This window comes from Accipiter gentilis, chromosome 28, assembly GCF_929443795.1.
Source record: "Accipiter gentilis chromosome 28, bAccGen1.1, whole genome shotgun sequence".
Classification (NCBI taxonomy): Eukaryota; Metazoa; Chordata; class Aves; order Accipitriformes; family Accipitridae; genus Astur; species Astur gentilis.
This window is the reverse complement of record NC_064907.1, coordinates 7,773,563-7,795,606: the sequence shown is the minus strand read 5'-3', so window position 1 is coordinate 7,795,606 and position 22,044 is coordinate 7,773,563. Positions and strand designations below refer to the sequence as shown.

The following is a 22,044-nucleotide window of genomic DNA, read 5'->3' as shown; positions in this document are numbered from 1 at the left end:
TGTACAATCATGTTGCTCAGGAATGGAAAACTTCATATGTAGAAATAAGTAATTTCCTGTTTGTAATTAGAAACATACCAGATATTCAAACTCTGTGAAATTTCAAGCAAAGTACTACATTTGATTCCTTTTCATCTCTATCACTTTTCCTCTGTTCCAAGATAATATCATGATTTCTCAAACTCTCTTCATAGTGCCAGACATGTCCCCTAATCAGGATTCAATCACCAGCTTCACAGATCTCCACTAAGAGCAGCTTAACAAAGCAGTTAAACATCGTGCTTCCTTTTTTAATTTCAGAAAATGGGTAAATAAAAACACCTACTGAAGTGCAGTGGTAATTTTTATTCTAGAGTGTTGGCAAGACTTCTGGTCCGGTGATCTCATTACGTGCAGCTGGAAACATGCATACACCCTTGTATTTGTTCCAGTCTTATCTAAGTACTAGCTCAACAAATGAAGCAGACATGCATGTTTTTATGAGTGCAGAGAAAATTTGCATAATTCAGTATTGCATGCATAGTCTCTCTTTTCTTCTATTTCTCTCCCCATTCTTTACTGAGTTTCTAGGCTGCATTTGTTCTCTTTAGCAATATATGAAGACACATTTCCTGAGGACAAGAAACATCAGGAGTAAAATCAATCTGAGACTGTTCTAGGTTCCAGCATGTGTGTTGCCAGTAGGAAGAAATGAAGGCTGGCACTGTAGAGTCCCTTGTCGTCCTAGTCTGTGGTACGTGCAGAGATCATGTTGGCTATCAAACTATGGTTTAGTGTGTTTAAGGTGTCAAACAGGCAGAACGAGATAGTGAACAGATGGTTACATAGGAACTCAATCCCATGCATGAGATGTCCCAAAACATTAACGAGATCTGTGAAACAAAAATGTTATTTGGATAAGTTTTTGTGTGTAGTTGGACTATTCTTGTGGAACTCCCTTGTGCACCACTTCAAATTTCAGATATGGATGTTCAGTGCTTTTTTAAATGCAAGCAGTCACAGTAGTATGTAAATACAGATTTGAAATTATAACTTTGGCCGTCAATTCTTACGTTAACCCCAGGGTTTCACTGGTATAACGTCTGTCCCTCATCTCTTCCTTTGCAGTCAGTGACCTGCTTCCACTGTCTCCCCCCCACACTCACTGAGTTAGTGACAAGACTCAGTCCTTTGTCCTGCCAAAACTCCGTTGATGACCTTTGATTCCAGTATACTTGACATTTATAATTTTTGTCTTCATTGTTATTATCCATGTGCTGTCTTCAACTGCATGTCATGGATCCTTTGCTGTAATTGAACCTATCTGGGGCAATCACAGTGAAGAACATTGTTCAGTATGACTGTCATCTCAAAATGACTCATTCGGAATACAGGTTACAGCAACAGTACAAACTGATGGTTTCTGTATTTAAGTTCCTGATTCATATCTCTACTTAGACAAGTAACTTTTGCTTACTGGTGTTTAGCTTCTTTACATATAAATATTGTAAGAAAGCAAGACACAAATACGTGCTTTCTCCTAGGGTGGTTTCTCTGCAGGTTTTGTTGTTGTTTTTTTTTAGTTGATAACTACCTGAAAAACCTTTCTATATACCAGGGTACAGATGTGACAAGACAGCAAGGACAAGAAGAAAGAACTGAAAATAAAGGCTGAATACTTTGACGACACAATCTTTCCGGGATGTTGACCATAATTTTCTCCACTAGCGACTTAGTGGTTATAAAAAATTTGCATTAGGAAGTATTGCCAACACTAAGCTTTCAAACACAGCTGAGTAGGTCACAACGTAAGGAAGCAACGTTTTCCCTTTCTCTACACTCTGCTGACAGGCAGCAGAACTGAATTTGGCACGGGCCGTGCTGACGCAACTCTACAGCACTGAATCCACTTCAGCGGATTAGATGCATTTTGGTATTTGTGCAGATGCTTGAATTGGCTGCGCGTCCTCTGCCAGCAGCAGATTTCATGGTTTACCCTTTAACGTCAGGCCCCCTCAGAACCCCCTTGCCCAGCACTTGTCCCACAAACACTCCCTCCTTACAGCCTGATCTGCCAAGCTCGGTTTCAAACGAAAGAGCAGGTTCCGGTAAAACTCCCGGTACCCAACACGAGGGCGAGCCCCGGACCTCCACGATCTCCCCGTCCGTTTGCCCGCCGAGCCGAACGCCCGACCCCCGGGACACGGCGAACCCGAGGGACGGGGCGGGGCGGGGCCGCCTCACGGGGGTGGAGCTCGCGCCCAAACGGCCTCCCCGCCCCGCGCGGAGCATGCCGGGTCCTGTAGTTCCCCCGCCGGGGGGCGGGGCCAGTGCCCTGAGCGCGCGCTGCTTGAAAGCCCGGAGCGGCTGACGCGTGCTACGGCCGAGCGGAGCGGAGCGGAGCGGAGCGGAGCAGGGCGGGGGGCCGGCCGGCCGGCGCGCGGGCCTCCCCTTCCTCCCTGCCGTGAGGTACTGGCGCGCGGCGCTCCGCGGCAGTTGGTGATCGCGTCCCCCCTCAGCCCCTCTCTCAGCCCCCGAGCCGGGCGGCGGCGGCGGCGGCGGCCCGCCCCGAGGCAGAGGCGCAGGCGGCGCCATGGGGGAGGCGGCCCCGAGGCGGGATTGCTGCCTTAGACCCTCTCGCCCCCGAGCAGGTTCCGTTCCCGGTGTCGGTACGTGGCGTGCCCCTCGGGGGGAGGCCGTGAGGGACGGCGCGGGGACGGCGGGCGGGCGTCGCTGAGGCCCCGCCGGCCTCTGAGCCCCTGACCGAAGCGGGGGAAGGGGGCTGTGCCTGGCGCTCCTTGTGCCCCCTCCCGGCCCCGCTGTCTGTCGGGGAGCGTGCGCGGGGCCTGCTGACAAACACCCCCACCCCAGGGCGCCAGCGGCCCCGCCGGCGGCGGGGACCCACGTCCCCGTTGGCTGCTCGCACCGCTGGCTTTAAGGGTTTTGCATCTCTTCGGACGGCGGAAAAGGAGCTTCGGCTGCCCAGGGTGCGTGGTGGCACTCGCAGGAACCTCTCGTGTCTGGTTCAGCCCAGCACCCTGTATGCAGCCTTGACCTGACGTTCCTTGTGCAAAGATCGAGACTCAGGCTTGTGGTCGCGCTTTTTGTTTTCCCGACTGCAGTTTAAGCGACATCATGGGGATTCAGGGCCTACTCCAATTTATCAAGGAGGCTGCTGAACCTACTCACGTGAAGAAATACAAAGGGCAGACGGTAGCTGTGGACACCTACTGTTGGCTGCACAAAGGCGCTTATGCTTGTGCTGAAAAGCTGGCCCGAGGAGAGCCAACAGATCTGTAAGTCATTGTTACGTTTCGGTCTCGGCCCTCTTACAAATTAAAGTTTTGTTAGCTTGGCATTTCTTGAGCTAAAAAACAGAGCTTAGATCAGATTTGCATAAGGTCCTGCCCATCTCTGGAAAACTGGGTTGAACTCTTGTTTTAGATGGAATATAGTTTTAATAGAAGATTAATCTTTATCTTTTCAGAAATAAAGCTACACTGATCAGTCTAGATCAAGCTTCACTTATGAAATTTTGATTAAATGTTTGATTGGAGGCAAGAAAGAGTTGGTGGTTTGCAAATGGGTTCAAACCTTTAACTCCTGCTTCTGTTGATATGAAGAACTGTGGAGTTTCATCCAACCCTGCTACCTGCCTTTGAAGGTAGTGGAGATCCCTCAGAGTCCTGAGAACAGGATACACTTCAGCTGAGCAAGAAATTTACTGACATTAGTAGTCACAGGAAACTTTGGAATGGTTGAAATTAACTACATGAATATTCTATGACCATATCTTATTTCCATGCACAGATGATCAGTGATCTTAGGCTGGCACTTTTAACTATAGTGTGGAGAGTCCTTTCACACTTTAAAATTAATCTGAACTGAGGTATTATATAACTACAATCCTATTTGCTCCTGTCTTTCAAAAATCATAGTTACTTCTCAGTTGATTTTTTGTAGTTCTAAATCCAGTTTCTTTAGTGCTGATATCCTTAGATTCTAAGTGCTCCAAAGTCCCACTCTCTCTCCTCTCCCTGTCCCCTGCTGGAAAGGTTGCTCTTGCTCTTTTAAACAGTGTCTTTAAAAGAAAAAGCAAACTTGAATTTTTTTTTCTTTTCACTGAGCATCATTGTAATGCATTTAGTGTTTACAGAAGCTGTTAGATTTTAGTTCTGTGCTGCTGATGAAATGATCTCCTACAGATCTGTAGAAATAACGGGTAAGGAGATCAGAGGTCCAAGGGAATACATAAAGTTTGGAATATCCTACAAATATTTTACTAAGGGATGGGCTTGGAAAGCAGTGAAGGGTTGCCTCCTGGTCCTTACACCATCTTCATTGTTAGTACAGTTTGGGGAACTCTCCTGTCTTTTGGAATATTTTCAGTACCGTGCTTATATTTTTTAGTATGGGAAGATATGTTTGCATGTCTGTCCATAGCTGTATCCTTTGGACCTTCCTTTGGACATAGATGTATCCACTATCTGAAGAGTGGATAGTTCCACAAAGAGAGGTTTAATACCCCATCACTCCTCAAACTCTACGAAAGTGCATTTAGTCTGCTTTTCACAAGGCTTCGGGCAAAGATAATGAACTGTCCTTGCCTATCTCCTGTTGTCCTGGCCATTATGAATTGAGTTGCTGAAACTAAAAAGATGATCTGTGTTTTAACTAGCAAAGTTTTTGGCAGTGTTGAATCCTAATGTAGCAAAATCAAACTGAATTGTACTTGAGTTCTTATTTCACTTTGTGTAGGAGTAGAGAGCAGTCGGTCCAGTTCTGAGTTGGGAGGTGGAGCATTTTGCTTGTAAAAAAAAAAAAACAGCATTCAAGTGTTCTTACTCTTTTTGTGATACTGGGGAAATATATGGCCCATTAACATCCCTGAAATATAGTTAGTCATAAACTTGCAGTTCTCCTTTCTTGCAAATAGAAAATATGCAACAGACTTGTGCTTAACAATAAAGTTTATCTTTCTTTTCTTACTTTTGTTTTTGTTGACACAGTTATGTAGCTTTCTGTATGAAACTTGTTGATATGCTCCTCTCATTTGGAATTAAACCAATTTTGGTATTTGATGGATGCACCCTACCTTCTAAGAAGGAAGTGGAAAAGGCCCGACGAGAGTAAGTACTGAACTGTATTGATTTGCAAGCAAAGCAGTATGTTTAACGCTACAATTCATTTTCAAAGTTGGAAAACTTCAAACTTCAGCTAGGTAGTTATCTCTGGTAAACTTCCCTGCAATGTGGTGTTATTTCATTTAATTTACATTTAAAAATCGTACAAACCTCTTCTTAGAGGTTATGTTCCAAAAATAGAATTGCACTTCATAAACGAAAGCATTTTTATAGAGGAAGGAAGTAAACCTCTGAGCATTAGTTCCTGTAATGTACTAATGGTGGGCTTTTAGTTTGCCCACCCTTGTATTCTCTGGACAAAAATATTTCTTCCCAATATAATTTTATTTAAATATAACACCACTTTCCTCATCTTTCTCTACAAATAATCAGATAAACTTGCTTCAGGTTTGGATTCAGGCCCTATATTATGGGACTTCTCACTGAAGCAGTGAGAATTTTTCACTAGTGGTTTTTATTTATAAATTTGCATGGGACACATGCTTCCTTCAGCGTGGAGTGAACAATTTCTGGTATTTGAAATGAGGTAAATGATGCTTTCTGTCCTCTAAACCAATAAGTATCTAATGTCAGATACTCCCAAATTCCATTAAATCTATTGTACTGCAACCTGAGAGTTGGGTGCATCGCTTCTTTTACACTGCTGATTTCAGTTTCTGAGTTGTTGCTGTTTTCTGAGAAAACATTATAAATCTCAACATGCCAATCTAATCATCCTTGTCAATACAGTGACTTAGTTATGTTTTAAAAAGTTATGCAATAGCACAGATTTAGGAAGTGTTCATCTGCAAAAGTCCCCCGTCCCCCTCCCCTGCCCCTTTCCTACCTGTCTCTTGGTCCTTTCTGCTACTTGTTCTTTTAAGTGAAAAATGATCTGAGGTTGGTGTATAATATTGCTTATCTTTCAGGAAGCGTCAAGCCAGTCTGCTGAAGGGGAAACAATTGTTGCAGGAAGGGAGACTGTCAGAAGCTAGGGAATGTTTTGGGCGCAGTGTAAACGTTACCCATGTTATGGCTCATGAAGTTATCAAAGTAAGTTGTCAATGCTGTTGATACCAACAGTTTTTTTTAAAAAAAATCTACACAGTAGGTAGTATGTCTTACTCTGCTTTTATATGGCTACATCATTACGTCTTCTATGTAGGCAAGAAAAATATTGCCCCCTTCTTAGCCTCTAATTGTCTTGCATACATTGGATTATGTTAGGCACAGTTAATAAACTTTATCTTCACTTCAAGTTTATTATGCCGAGTTGTATAAATAATGATGACATGTCAATTGAAATGCATCTCTTCTTATTGCTATGAACTGACTCTAACACAACAGCTTTGCTTTTGCTGCACAAAAACTAAACACAATTTATTATTTTTTTTCCCGCCTTGGCTAGTTTTTGAGGATAGACTACAGAAAAAATTTTGGCTGCTTAAAAGCCTTCCTAGTAGCTTTTTGCTATCCTTCCGCTGCTGTCATTGGATCTTTATCAGAATAGTATTACATTTGTTCTAGTGCTGTTTTCCTTTGTCCAGAATATAACTTGCATGAGTTTGAAGCTGGCCACTGTGGTCACATGCAGTGAGCATAGTGTTACAGGCCAACACAGGAAAGGTTTTTGTAAACTAGTCTATATAGGTCTAAACTGCTTGAAACTTGAGTTTTGAATATGAAATATAGGGCTTTAATGGGGGAGGGGGGGTGGGTGTTGATTAAAAAGATCATGGTTTCAGTTTTTTAAGGTAAAGGTTCTTATGCTTTCAGATGTCTTAAGGTAATTACTGAAAATTGATGCAAAATGCTTGTATGTTTCTTGTTTATGTACAGGCTGCACGAGCCCGGGGAGTTGATTGTATTGTTGCTCCTTATGAAGCTGATGCTCAGTTGGCTTATCTTAATAAGACTGGAATGGTTCAAGCTATAATTACAGAAGACTCTGACCTTTTAGCTTTTGGATGCAAAAAGGTAGGGAAGAAAATACTAATAGCCTTTACCTCTTGCTGATATCTTAAAAAAGCAGTTTGAAGTTGCCAAATGTGTTTGATGTCTGGATTTACTCTGCTACAGTAAATGGGGGAAACAGAAGAGATGAGAATAGCACTCAGCCTCTGTTGTTTCCACGAAGTGCAACAAACTAGCTTATATGGGTGAAAATTATTGTTTTCACTTCCTCTTGACTTCCAGGTATTTCTGAAAATTGACAAGTTTGGAAATGGACTAGAGATAGATCAAGCTCGACTAGGAAACTGCAAGCAGCTTGGAAATGTATTTACAGAAGAGAAATTCCGCTACATGTGTATTCTTTCTGGTTGTGACTACCTCTCATCAATTCATGGAATTGGGTTAGCTAAAGCATGCAAGTTACTAAAATTAGCCAACAACCCAGATATTATAAAGGTAAACTTGGTTTTGCTTTGTGCATTGGCTTCTTGGGCCTATATCAGTATATATGAAATTAACACTGAACTGAAAATATGAAGGGTTCTTGACTTCCTCCATTTTGAGAATACTAAAAGAAGTATGTTTTTATCTGTGCTTTAGAAAGAAGCTGAGCTAAACTTACTTAAGTGTTAAAGCTATTATATATTTAATGAAATACACCAAAGTAAACTTAAAGAATTATTCTGATCCTTCAAGGGCATATTCTACTTGAGGAGAGACTTAATTTTTTTGTAAGGCTCTGGATTTTTTTCCCCCTCATTACCTGTTCTTCTGTTTTTGCAGATTAATTATTAGAACTGCTAACTGAACTCTCTTACACTTGCATAAGTACGCTTTTATCTGTGTGGGTGAGGGGCAGGCACTGGGAATCTTATTTGATTCCCTTTTGGCATTTAATTACATACATATGGTTACAGACAATATATTAAAAACATCATGAAGAGAAGTTTGGTATGGTGTGAAACAAAAAATAAGGTAGGTTGTTGTTTGTTGTCTTATTCAATGTGTGAAACGAAAACAAATCTAGTGTTAGGAAATTGAGAGGCTTAGACAGTGGGAGTAACTTTTGTGTAGATAGTAAGGGAGAAGAGAGGTTTTTAAGAGCTAATAAGAAAAATACCTTGTGTGGCTGTCCTGGAGGCAGGTAAATCTAATCCAGAAAAGCATTTAAATATGCAGTCTAATTAACTTACTGTATCTTCTTTCTTAAGTTACTTCTATGCTTTAGTGGTTGGGGTTTTTTTTTTCCTCTAACAGGCTATACACAAAGAACTATGATTTTTAGTTTTAAAATGTTTTGTATTATGTAAAGCAGGCATCAAAGCCAACTGGTTTGCTTGGATTCTGTGGAAGTAAAAAGGGAACTTTGAACTTTTCCCATACAAATCATGTCCTTTAATGTATCTCTTTTTGAGCAAAATGTCAGGATTTAATAATTTGAAAAACTTTTCACTTAGTAATATGTCATGTGATTCATCACGGCTATTTTCCAACAGTGTTGGAAAGTCATGAGTAAGTCAAAAGATAGAAAGTAGTCCAACAGTGCCTGTTCAAAGTCTTACTTCTTAATGAGGTGAGTGAATTTGCCTGTACTTAGGATGCATGGCCAAAACACAGCTGATGTTTTATTTGGAGAGGAGGAGAAACTCTTGCTTCTAGCAGTATGATAAACTTGATCAAAAGAACATAATCTGCCTTCTGTGAAACTGGAAAATGTAGAGGTCAATGAATTATTAGGAACTTCTTTTAGAGAGGTGCAGTAACAATACATAGGAGGAGCTACCAGATCAATATGTAGTCTTCTATGATGAGAAATGATGGGGGGGGGGGGGAGGGGGGGGATCTGATTAGTTTTGCTTTTTTCTATTCTAAAAACACCCACATATTGCGTATGTTTTCTGATAATATGAATGATAAAATTTGATATGTATTCATTTTAACAAATATACCTTAAGAAGATGCTCTTTATTTCTATTCAGATATTGTTTTTATTTAGTGGACAAGAAGTATTTATAAAGAGTTTGTGTTATTTGTGTGATTCTAAACAACTTGAGAGTGGGAAAATAATATACAAAACTTCTTTCTTCCTTCCCCTGTTTAAGTTGAATCTGCTTGTTGTAACAGGACACACATTCTACATTTAATTATAAGCAAAGATACTTAATTGAAATGTATTTAACCTTTTGTGTAACCTGTTTAAATGAAACACTTAAGCAGGTGGGTTTTTTTTTCTCGACAGGTTATTAAGAAAATGGGGCAGTACTTGAAGATGAATATAACAGTACCGGAAGAGTACATACAGGGTTTTACACGAGCCAATAATACATTCCTTTATCAGTTAGTTTTTGATCCTGTCAATAGAAAATTAGTTCCTCTGAATGCATATGGGGATGATATTGATCCAGAAACACTAATTTATGCAGGACGGTATCCTTTGTGTTGAAACAGCAGAGTGGGGAAATAAGGGTGAGCAGATGTGGTGTCTTATACTTTTCATTGCATGTGTGGTGTACTTACATTTTTCATTGCAACTTTGCTGTTGACTAAAGCCTGGCTTTTCTGCAATCTTAGAAAGTTGTTTTTTTCTTCTTTTGCTCTGATTTTAATTAATAAAAAACTACAGGGGGTAGCTGAGTGATCTATCATTACCATATCTTTTTAGGCAGAAGTTATTAATCTTTTTTCTTTTTAGAAAAAAACTCATTAAATACAGGTTATATTTAAACTGTTTGAGTCACTTTATGACTGTCTTTAATTTTCTGCCTGTGTTAAGTGTGTTATAATCTCTGCCATCTTACTTCTTGTAATCCGTGTTCAACTCGTTCCCTAATCTAAGCGTATCGTGTTTTACCAGGTATCTCTTCCTTATACAGCAAGTAGCATTTTGCCACATTTGTGCAGCATAAGTTTCAGCATGGAAGATTAGGAAAATGAAGAAAGAGGGGACTATTGAAGTAGTTACTAGCTTTGTATGTTCTTCAAGCCACCTAACCTCTGGCATTTCCAGAAATTACGAGGAAGATGGTAACTTTTTACTGCTGATGAGTAAAGGTTTTCCTTTTGACTTCTGTGATTTGCCAAGCACTGCAGGTCTATTACAGTTGCTGTTGCATCAGATTGAGCCATGAGTAGTAGTATTAATGCTTTTGGTTAATATTCTAGCAATGCTTTTTAGCACAAAAATGGAAAACAGCTACTTTAACTTTCATGCTATGGTTCTTGAAATTTAATGTAATATTCAGATATTTTCCCTTAACATGATGGGAACAGACACTTTGGTGATGGTACTGCTTTTCAAATTGCCATCGGCAACATTGATATCGATACAATGGAACAAATTGATAATTATAACCCTGACACCGCACAGGTAACATCTTTGTTCTGATGTTATATATTAAGATTTTGATGTGGGTTTGTACATTTAAGGTAAAATATGATTGACTGTTATCTGCAACTGACTTGGCAGTGAAAGCTATTCTCTATTACAGAAACTGTATGCTCCTACACATATATTTCTCATTCTTTGTACAGGTAAAATCTTACTTTTCATAACTTTAATGTTTGTTTTACTTTCAGGCTTTTTTGGTAAGTCCTTAATACTATTGACAGAAGTAACTGATTTAAAAAGAACATTCTCAAAGAGATTTGGATTTCTTCCAAGTATATAACTCTGAGGAAAATATTTTCCCAAATCAGGTTTTCAGAATAGAAATGAGAACTTTTAATTTTATCCGAGATAAGCAGTTATTCACTTGGGCCATATTGGAATGAAGAAGTCATGGCAGCACAAAAGAAAAAGAATTCGTATGAAAACTGAGAGAAATGTGAGAACAAAAAAGACGATGTTTGTGTAGAGTGTCAAAAAGTCCTTATATGTTAAATCAGAAAATCATATGTAGAAGGCAAAATCATAAACCTATGTTTTGTTTTTTTTAATTTTTTTTCTTGTAGCCTGTGCAGCAGAGAAGTTGTGGCTGGAATGACAGACATGCTAATCATGTAAATAGCATTTGGAGCAGAGACTACAAGCTTGGCCCTAATGCAGATACTGTTCCTCATAAAGCGCATTTAGTAGAGAAACCAACAACCAAAGGCATGGAGAAGATAATTAGTGTTAAAGGGCTAAAATTTCCAGGCAAAGAGCTCTTGGCCAAAAGGCCAAGGAGTGGTATGTTTTTATTAAAATAAGTATATGAATAACAGTAGAAGGTTGTGGGGAAATAAATGATTTTATCTTATGCCTGATGGCATGAGATTTTGGGGGCCTAACTCTAACTTTCGTCTATATTCCATTTTCAACAAGCTGCAAGGCTAACAAGCCATAATATTAAAGCCTATGTAACAATTAAGGGTGGCAGCAAACTTTCAGCAGCACTTGATTTTAACTTCATTTAATTTGCTATAAAACTTTCTTGTTTTCAATTTTAAGTGGTCATGTTTAATACTATCTGTTCTGGTTTTAGATATTTTTGGATTTAATTTCCATCTTATAATGGCTTGTGAAGAAAAGAAATGAAAATAGCCTTTTTCCTAGAGTTGATATTTGATCAGACAGAAAATTTAAAGAATGTTTTTTGCACTCTTCTAATGCTGTGCTGCCTGTATTCCCTGTATAGATATTCTTTACTCCAACTTCCTCACTTTCTTTACTAAACCTGTGCTATGTTGTCTTCTATACCACCTATGTGGGCTTGTAATAGAAAGGACACTTCTTTGTTCCCATTGTGCTTTATCCGATATGTTAAGTATTTTCTCTTCCTCTGCTTCGTTTGCTTTCTGACTATGCTACCAGCACTCCTTTTTTGCCTTCGTTACTCTAGATATCTTCCTACTCCCTGGTTCATCAAAACTTGTAGTTTGTTTAGCAACCTGCCTTTAAGTCAAGTTTAGTTTTTCTTTCAAAGTGTTTAAAAACAAAAACAAACAAAAAAACCTAAAACAAATAAAACCCCAAACAAACATAATGTTTAATTTGAGCTGTTCTTCCTTCAACTCTGTCTACTCTTTCATAGAAAGTTACTTTTAAGGCTATGTACTAGAAAACAGCTGTGTTAAAGACTTCTAAATTGTAATGTCAAGAATGTTCCTACCAGAACTTACTAAAATTTTTAAGCCTCTTAAGACTAAATACGTAATGCTCAATTCTCTCATAGCTGGTTAATTCTAGAACATGCTTCTACAGTGATGCTTAAATTGTCTTTAGATTTAGAAGAAATCTCAGATGGAGATCTGTTGAACCAATATTCATTTTCAAAAGCAAAAAAATTCAAGAAGGAGTGTGATGGTGATGATCAAGCACAAAAAAGCGTCTCAGCAATACAATGCCTTGATTCTTCAGGGAATTCTGTCACTCAAGAAAGCTCTAACTCCCTGCCCAGAGTTAGAAATAAATTTGCTTCCTTTCTACAAAGGAAAAACAAAGAGAAGGATGCTGTAATTGTTCCAGGAACAAGAAGCAGGTATGCTTGCATCACACATTTTAATAAGCAGCAAAATACTATTTGCTGTCCTGGTTGCTGAAATAACCTAAATAATGAAAATGAGAAAAATGCTTTTTTTATGTGACTGTATTAATGCACCTGTAGTCCTGAGCTGACATGGGGAACCCTTTGTGCCAGGCATGCTATCTATGTGTGAGAAAGATAGATAAATAATGTCAACTTTTTATTGCAGAAATGAAGACTGTGAGACTATGCAATACAGTCTAGCCTCTAGGTATCAAAATTAATTAGAAATTGGCTGTATTTCTTTTCCAGGTAAAGATCGTATGACATATCTCAAAAAAAAAAAAAAGTAGCTGCTTTGTGCCAAGTATGTAAGCAGTTAGTGAATATATTGACTTATGTTGGCAGGGTTTTTTGTTTGTTTCAGTAAAGCCAAACCTGGTCATACTGTAGGACAAATACTTCTTCTTATCCCATCCAGTTGATGCTCCTGATCTCTGCACTAGCACTTTGAGAAGAGACACTTTGGGTTTGTTAGGGTTTTTTAATTGGCTGCATGTTACGGGTTCTTTTGGTCACATTTGGCCACAGATACGGAATTGGTTTTACAAAGCATTATCACAATTATGTCTCTTATTCAAATTATTTAAGATAAAAATTACACAGTATTTTTGAGCAGTGTAAATTTATGGAACAGTCTTAATACTGATGGCTTTTAGGTTTAACACACACCTTCCTGAGCTGAAAGTTTTGTTTTGTTGCATCAAATATTAAGAGTTGTCAGTGATGGTAGGTTCTTCTCTACAGCAATGCTCAGTTTTGTAAAAAGCTCTGTGTACTTGCTCTTAGGAGCTGCTGCTATAGCATGGAAAAGAACTAGATAGGTTCTAATTTCCTTGATAAGAAGTGCAGAAGTGTTTCATTACTGTTTAGGTCTATGATAATTAATGAATACACTCTTAAATTTTGTAGGATTCCTAATTGTTGCTCTTTTTCAGTTGAAGAACTTTATTAGTATCTTAGTCAATGAATGACATGTTTACAGATGCTTCTTTTCCCTTTTTTAACTGTTAACTGTTAAATGCCTCCCTGAGGGACTAAGACTTTGCCCATTGTCAAAATAATTTGTGTCTACAAGTGTACTTTAAAACTAAAATTGATGGATAAGAGACAACTGTTGGATTTTGGAGATGACATATTCATTTGCAGTAACTTTCTTCTCCCTTGCCTTCACCTTTTTTTACTTTTTTAGGTTTTTCTGCAATGATGCAATTATGTTTGATGGTAGCACAAAGAAGGATGATAGTGATCTAACTCAAGATGCTGAGCAGGATTGCCAGAAACAGGAAGTAAAACATGTAGCAGAAGATGTTTCTCAGTTTTCAGAAAATGAAAAATCAACAAGGACTATCTTTACACCTCCTGGAGAAACACAGAAAAACTGCTTCCGGTGGTTTAGCAGCCTTGTAAATAATTCAGGAAATCCTGGTCCATCTCATAGTGTGTTTTCACAGCAGTTTCACCAACAGAGAAGCAACTGCGTGGTATCCCAGGAAGATCAGATTAATGGGGTACAAACAGACAGTGGAGCAGTGCGTGGTGAATTGGAGGAAGAATCCTCCCCTTTAACAGAACTGAAACAGCCATCACAGCCTCAAAGGTCTTGTGAGCCAACAGAATGCAGTTTGGAGTCTTCAGAAATACTGCAAGTGTCTAACAACAGTTCAGATGCTGAAGTAAGAAAACTATACATTGTTTCAGCATTTGCTTTCACTTTAAATTATAAAAGAAATTAGGCAGCAAAGTCTTCTCTTCAAAATGATACCCTGGAGATTATGTAGCTTGTGCTAACAAAACTTGTCAATGCTTAACATGTAGTTGTGTAGAATGGGTTGACTTACTAGCTTAAATCAAGTCTGTTCTGAGAGGTTTTTGTTTGTCTTCAGTCTTTCCACTGCTATCACTGCACTGGGTTATAAAAAAACCTGGTAGGCTAGCTTTTGCTCTCTGCTTTTGTTAGTCCCTAAAGAAGTCCTTTTGGAAAGCGTGTGTGTCACTATAGTGTTGCTTGCTGAAAATAAGCCCAGGTTTTTGTAGAAGTTCCTAGAATTGCTGAAAACATACCTTTATAAAGTACATATGTGTAGATATAAAAATAGATGTTGTGTAAAACAAACAAACAAAAACTAAACAAAAAAAACCTAACAAAACACAAACCACCTAACTGTTTTAAAACCAAATTAATTTTGTCTCGATGAAGGAATCTGACTCCAATTCAAAACTGGCTGATGATCAATGTACTCGGTCTCCAGTATTTTCTGCTGTTCAAACTGACAGAAAAAATATGATCATAAAGGCCAAGGTAAGAATTCTTTTAACTTTCCTATGAGCTCTACTAAACTTTGAAAATTATTTTTTTGCGTTCTACTTGTTCATTCTAGAACTTTTAATGAAAAAAATCTTGAGCAATGCACATGTTGGCAAGAGAAAACTATATTCCTGTTCATCTGTATCAGATGAGAAGAACTATAACCAGTCCACCTATGATTGATATCACAGCTGCAACTTGTTTGGGGATTTTAAACGCTTCAGTATAAAATAAGAAGCCAAGCTAAGCCAAAAAACCTCACTTCTTAATTTTCCTCAGGCATGCTAAATACACAGGTTTTATGATACAAATTGCAGTTGTTCATAATCCTGATACAATCACAAGATACAACCTCACTTCATTGCTTGTATTGATATATCTGCTAGTTTAGCAGTCTCCTTCCTCTTTAACTAGAAAAAGCATGTTTAAATTTCAAAATCTGGAAAGTTTGTCAACCTTTCTTGTTTAATTGTTTTAATTAAAAGCCTTGTTAGACACTAACTAATCAGTATGGAAGAACAGTCAACTTCCCTTCAGAGCCCACACTTCAGTTATTTCAGTATTGGTTGGGCACCCATAACTTGACTTCTGTGTGGTTTCTTAGATGTCTAAGAATAAACTAATGTCCCTTGTCTTTGTGATATTTCTAAGGGTTTTACTCATTTGTCTAGTTTACAAAACTTCTAAGACCTTAATAGCTAAAAGTGCTCTAAGTCCTTGTGCACTCTCATTAGAATTGGCCAAAAGATTCATAAGTCAAAGGAAGACACTTTCATCCTCTCATGTACAACCCTACTAACTTATTTCTTGTAGACAGGCTAAAAATCACAACCTTGTCTCTGCTAAACAAGAATATTGGGTGTGTTTTGTATAATAGTGACATCTTGTGGTTATTGTTAGTAACTTCTGTGTTAAGCTGGAATTTATTCTGGAACAACTGATTACAAAAATTGATGCTTTTTCATTAGATTAACATTTTTGCCTGCTTTTCCTCAACAAGGCTGAGCAATGAAATGAAATCATCCTAGGGTTCAGAATTTTATTACTTTGTTTTTCAGAATGTATTTAGCATGTTTTGCTCACCTTAAAGGTATATTGGGAGAGTGAATATACTAAATACTGGGGAATACACAGTATGGAAGTAGTTAGGTAATATAAGCTTCCTATATAAACAAATTTTCAGGATGCTTGGAGCTCTTCAGACAACAGGAATCTGCTGAAAATCTGTGAGGACAGTAGGGTTAGTTTAAAGCAAGCAGCTAGTATAAGGATTTCCCCTACTTATTTCCTTGGCCATGCATTCCGTCTGCTTCCTTTGTGTTGGTAATACTTATGAGTTGGACCAGAAAACTGACCTGGCTGAAAACTGACTTGATAACAACAACCAAAAGGTTGATCACACTAGAACTCAGGCCCTCCCAGACTCTCAGGCTCATGTGAGTCATAGCACCAGTGAGACCACTGAAGCAAGTAGCCAGAATTGAAGAGGGGGGAGGTAGAGATGAGGAGCACCACTTTTGGCTCAGTTTTCCCTTAGGATTGTTTACTGCAAGTATAAAACAAGGAAAATCTTTGCTGGTGTTAAGTACAGTAAAAGACACTGAAGGGAATAATGAGTTTCAGTTTTAGGGAGGAACCAGTCAACCACTTAAAACAAATTATTCTGATTTTTGTAATCTGAATAACGTAGCTGGTCTGTAGAGAAATTTAAGAATTGGGGGAGGCAATCTGGGGAAGTTGTCAACTCCTGTCGTGATTCTAATCCAAAATATGAAAAGTTCTAGCTAAGTCAATTCTAGTATCAAAACTAATAGAAGCTAACAGATGCCTATAAGACAGTGAACTCTCTAGGACCTTGTAGTTTTTTCTGTGATAGTATTCCATCTATGGTTTTTACTGCTAATTATTTTCTACAACTGCTATGAGCTCAGCAGAGGCTAATATTGACAAAAGAAAAGAGCAATCTACTCTGGTTTTAAGTTTCTTGGTGGGTGTTCGACATGTAGTTTTGCCTCCTTTTGGGTTAGTTACGTTATAACCGATGTAATTCAGTACCACAAAGAAATAAATGTTGGATTACAGGTGACTTCACACATGTTGCAAAATGGTTGAGGTGATAAATATACAGCAAAATACTATAAAGCAGGGAGGTTTAGGATTTTATTTTTATTCTTGCTAGTATTCTTGTTACAGTTTTTAGCCTACATTTTAAACTTTTTTCCAAAATTTATTTGGGATTCCAAGATCTGCTTAGTCTATTCAAGTAGAAACAATGTCACTTCAATAAAAACTATATAACAAGTGGTGGTAGGATGACAAAATGCAGTGTCCTTTTGGAAAGAACTGAGGTATGAGTTCTCTTTGAAGGAAAGGCTGCCAACATCGTTTATTTTAAGAAAAAAAGTGTTAGGTGATCAATAGCAAATACTTGGATGAGGAAGAGCTATTTGCATTTGTTAGGCGAAACACGTGAAGTAGGCAGAGCTGTGCCATCTTCTAAAGATGATCCAGCAAAACAGAAAAGATGGTTCATTTAGAGCAAAATGCTTTATTCTTAACATTATCTAAATGGGAAGTACGAGCATTATTTACAACCTAGGTGTCCCAAACTAATCTTATGTGACCAAATGTAAAATAAGAACTTCCCACAACTGTAGACAGTCACCATCTCTTCTGCAGGTATTGTATTTTGGTAGTTATGTTTTGGTCCTTGTAATGACAGACAAAAGCTTAAAACAGCAGGCTAGAAGTGAGTGATCACTTAGAAGCTGGTAATTGTGACTAGTTCATATTCTACAATGAAGTGGCAGAATGGATCAAGCAGTAAAACATTCTAGTGCTTCCAAATGACTACTTTCCCAAAAAACTGGGGAAAACAATAAGCGTATGTGAGACACAAGAAAGTGATGGAAAATATGAATAAGCCATTTGTGGCCTTTTGCCACTTGTGAACTTATTTGGTAAAGAAAGTTTTCACTTTGTCTAAAAGCACATTACATGTATGTAATCATTGTGCTATGATTATGCATATATAGTACAAATGGAAAGAGAATGATTAAATAGATAGCAATAGGTATAACTTTTAATTTAAGAAAAGCGGTAAGCTACTCGGAAGAAAAAGACCCTGCAGATTAGGCTTCAGTCTGTTTCTTCTGTTAAAATAAACTCACTACTTCTTGTGCATGAAGTTCAAGAAGGCAAAAATGATCAACTATGTTATATCAGTATTAGAAAGCGTGATATCAGCAGTCTGAGCAGCTATCAGCCAGTCAGGCTGATATTGACCCCAGAAAAATGACAGGAATATGAGAGATTGTGGTTAGGGATGAGGATGTGAAATGTAAAAATGACACTGAATGGCATAATTATAGGAATTAGGTCATGTCAAAATGAGTTTCATGTACTTGTAAATATGAAAAAACAGATTCAGTGCTTGGAAAATAAGTGAGTTGAAAATGAGGCACACAGGTTTTTAATAATAGGGTGGTGAATAGCTAGAATGAAGCCATGTATTTTTCTAATTGATATGTTCAAACTTAGGACTGGTTGCATTTGAGAGAGAGATTCTGGCCAAGAACAGCTGTTTTGAGTTCCAGGTACAGAAACTAGATAAGAAGGTCCAACTAGAGGTCTAATGATCCTTGGGGTAATCATACTGGTATCTGCTTAAATTTCATGAAAAATGGAGTCATAGGTATCAGAAAGTGATAGCAGAGAGTAGCTTCCCTTAAAAGTCTGAAAGCTGACATGGAAGAATTTTTGTTGTGCTCTTATGTAAATGGATGAGAAAATAAATATTCAATAGACCTTAAAAACTGCATTGAAAAGAAATGCGTATTCACAACCTCTTGGAATACAAAGACTGGTTTGCCAGGTCTTACAGCTGCATTGTCTAATGTTTTTGAGATGACACTTTTTAGATTATAGAAACTATCTAAATATACTTTGTCGTGGTAATTTAGATTGCATTATCTCAACACCATGTAAAGCACTTTATTTTATTTATTATAAGCTTTGCAGCATAGTATCTGTTGCTTACAGGTTGTCATTTTAACCATTTGTGCTGTAATATTAAAATCTCACAGGTTCCTGGTTTACATAAATCCAGTTGTATAGGGTCGCATATTGTAACAAAGCTCAAGCCATTGATACCAGCTAAAGTAAGCGGATTAAGCAGGAAACTCTCACCTGTGCAGAAGAGAAATCGCTGTGATGATGAAAATAAGCTGGGACTGCAAGCCACCATTAGTGAACTCCGGAAAAACTTCCAATTTAAAAGGTAAGCTGTGTTAACCCTTTACTTGGCACCCTGTATACTTTTTTCCCCCAAAGAAACAATTTTCAAAGCAGACTCTACGTGTCTCCTCCACACAATTCAATAAAGATAATAGCTTAAGATAGATATTTTCTATGTACAATTTTAGTTTCCTAAGCTTCATAACCATGAAGTATGATTTGTGGTAAATATGCTCTTTTTTCTTTCTAATCAGGAAAAGCTCTCAGCTAAAATTCATTTATTGAAGTAGTGCATTTAGGTTAACATAATTTATATGAAAATTATTACCATTTTTTGACAACAAATATCAAAAGACTTTTCTTAGTGTAAGTGAAAAAGCTGCATAAAAGTTGCCAAACTTAATTGAATGCAAGGTTGTTTCTGTTTAACTTTATGTGCCTCTTACATTTTGAGATGGCTGATTGTCAGAACTGTTCTGCTTTCAAGATGATGGTGAACTGATGGAATATTTCTGTTAGCTGAAGCCTCTGGTTACAAGAGACATTTTTGCACATTATAAAATGCTATTGTTTTCCCTTGAGCAGATGAGTTGTCTAACTTGAAGTTTCTGCAAATATCTTCAAGGTTTGAACTTGAAGGACAATGATTATTTTAAAAAAAAAAAAGAAAAAGTGTAGGTATTCCAACTTATGCTATTTCCGTGGCTCAGGTAAAAAAATCGTGATGGCAAAGCTTTCCCAGCTCCAAGTAGCAATCTTAACTTTGAATAAATAAGTTTTATTTAAATAAAAATATTATTCTCATTAACCTGAAGCAAAACATGAGTAGGACTTAAAGTATTCTCTTTGCACTGAGCAGTAAATATAAGACTGGTGAGCATTTGATAAGTCAGATTATATATTTTAGTAAGCTTGGGCCTTATGGTAGGCTATTATACAACTGATTTCTGTTTAGGAACTTGCGGTATTAACATTTTTAGAAATCTTACTTTTTATTATCCTCTTGGTGTGGGTTAAGAATGACAGTTTCAAAGAGGAAGTAGAAGTGTTTGTGTATGTATTGCTTGAACTCTAATTGAGAATGTCTGACCGGGATTGTTCACAGGGAGAAAATTCATTTATTTTTGATTTATCAGAATACAAGCAAATAGAACAGAGTGAGCCTAGATGGCACTCTGTTCCTTTTTCTCTGCTGATGGTTGCAGGACTTAGCTCCCAACATCCACATTTTATCCATCCAGTTCTGGTTGGTCTGTAACTTCTGGGTATATACTGGGGATATATATTTTTGTATATATTACTTCTATGTAGATAAAGTACCTGTTTATTAGCTTTTAGGGGATTCTTTTCTTAATTTATTTCACAAAAAGGTTTTGCTCACTGCCAGGACTTACTTAGCTCAGATTATTCTGTTTATTGTTTTTTCAGATTTTAAAATGTTTCTAAATTAGCCTTATCTTAAGAATTATATTGCCTGATGGCAAATAAATCACGTGGGACACTAATCTGTTCTGTCCTAATGTCAAGACTCAGGGGTTATATATGAAACTACAGTTATTCAGAAGACTTCAATGTTAAGGAAGCATGTACAACCCAGAGCAGGATGGGGTACTACAGTCTTTCAGATATAAAGCTAATAACTATCCTTCTGTCATAGGATAACTGGAACAGTTGAAATCACTTTCAGTGAAGTTGTTCAGCTGTAGTGTAATTGAAATTAAAACTTCCCATCACAAATTTTAATTTTGAGCTTATTCATAGATGAGTGGGTAGTTAGGTGAGGGGTCTTGCTTTGTTTTAACTGGTGTGTTCTTACAGGCCTGTGGTTAGAAATATACAATATTGTAACATTCTTTGGTTTTGTTTTGTCTTTGTGGTTTTTTTGTGTAGGCAGTATGAAAAACTTCCTTCTTGTAAAAAGTCGGATCCGTTGTCTCCAATCAAAGATAATATACAGCTCACTCCAGAAACAGAAGAAGAAATCTTTAATCATCTGGAACGTAGTCACGTTCAGAGAGCTATATTCCAATGAACTGTACGCTATGCACAATAGGATGAATTTTTAATCATTGTCAAAATTTACCTTCTGGATATTTCATCAATATAGAAAAGATGCTTTGAAAACCAACTATATATTTTAGTCTGAGTAGTGATTTATCATCTATTTTATAAAAATGTGAGTTGGGAGGTACAGTCCTATACTGACTGGAATAAAATCCTTCAGATGCCTGTGTTCTCTTATTCAAAGTCTCATGTTAAATTTTTGTCCAAACCTTTTTCAGCTGCCCCTGGGCATTTTATGTAGGTCACATATGTAATCCCAACTTTCTACAACAGCTATAGCTTTGCCTCTGCAGAACAGCAGCAGAACAAGTTTGTGTCTTAATTTTTAATAGTTGATAATTTTTTTTGCCTCTTCTTTCCTCTTGAGCTTAATGTGGCTCCAAGACAGGAGTAAAACTGCTGTTCAGTGTTCATAACAGCCTTCACTGTACTTCCATCACTGTAGTAACTATTTCTGTTTCCTATAAGGTAAGATCTGCTGTCTCAACAGTTAGCTTTGTTTGATACAGTCATGTTATTGGTAGGAATAACTTGGGGACTGCAGAAAGGAGTATCACAAATGTTTGTCCCCAAAGTCTCACATTAGTAGAATGATATCTGAAGAAATACAGTGTGTTCTTCTGTTTTACCTGCTCTTTCCATGTTTGTAGTCTTATGCAGCATCAGACACACAAAATATTAGTCCTCTGAGCTAAGGGTCACAGAAGAGCATTGTCCTCACAACAAACCAAGCTTCAGTCTTCAACAGCCAATCAACTAAAGGAAAAGAATCCAGGAGACTAGGGTCCTTGCTTTGAATGACTGAATTATGATGAAATACTATGATGGGATTTCAGACTTCTAGCTTTAAAAAACAGGATTTGAGTCAATCTAAAGA

The 22,044-nt window shown here is 37.7% G+C and overlaps 1 protein-coding gene across 1 annotated transcript; it reads left to right on the top strand.

Annotated features, from left to right (window-relative positions):
- The first annotated feature begins 3,114 nt into the window (after nucleotides 1-3,114).
- On the top strand, nucleotides 3,115-21,135 carry EXO1 (exonuclease 1). The gene is made up of 13 exons (XM_049830712.1): nucleotides 3,115-3,275; nucleotides 4,989-5,108; nucleotides 6,032-6,155; nucleotides 6,942-7,079; nucleotides 7,299-7,511; nucleotides 9,295-9,482; nucleotides 10,326-10,422; nucleotides 11,007-11,223; nucleotides 12,259-12,514; nucleotides 13,752-14,235; nucleotides 14,760-14,861; nucleotides 18,953-19,146; nucleotides 20,994-21,135. The coding sequence occupies exons 1-13, from the start codon at nucleotides 3,115-3,117 to the stop codon at nucleotides 21,133-21,135; spliced, it is 2,436 nt and encodes an 811-aa protein (XP_049686669.1).
- The last annotated feature ends 909 nt before the right edge of the window (nucleotides 21,136-22,044 follow it).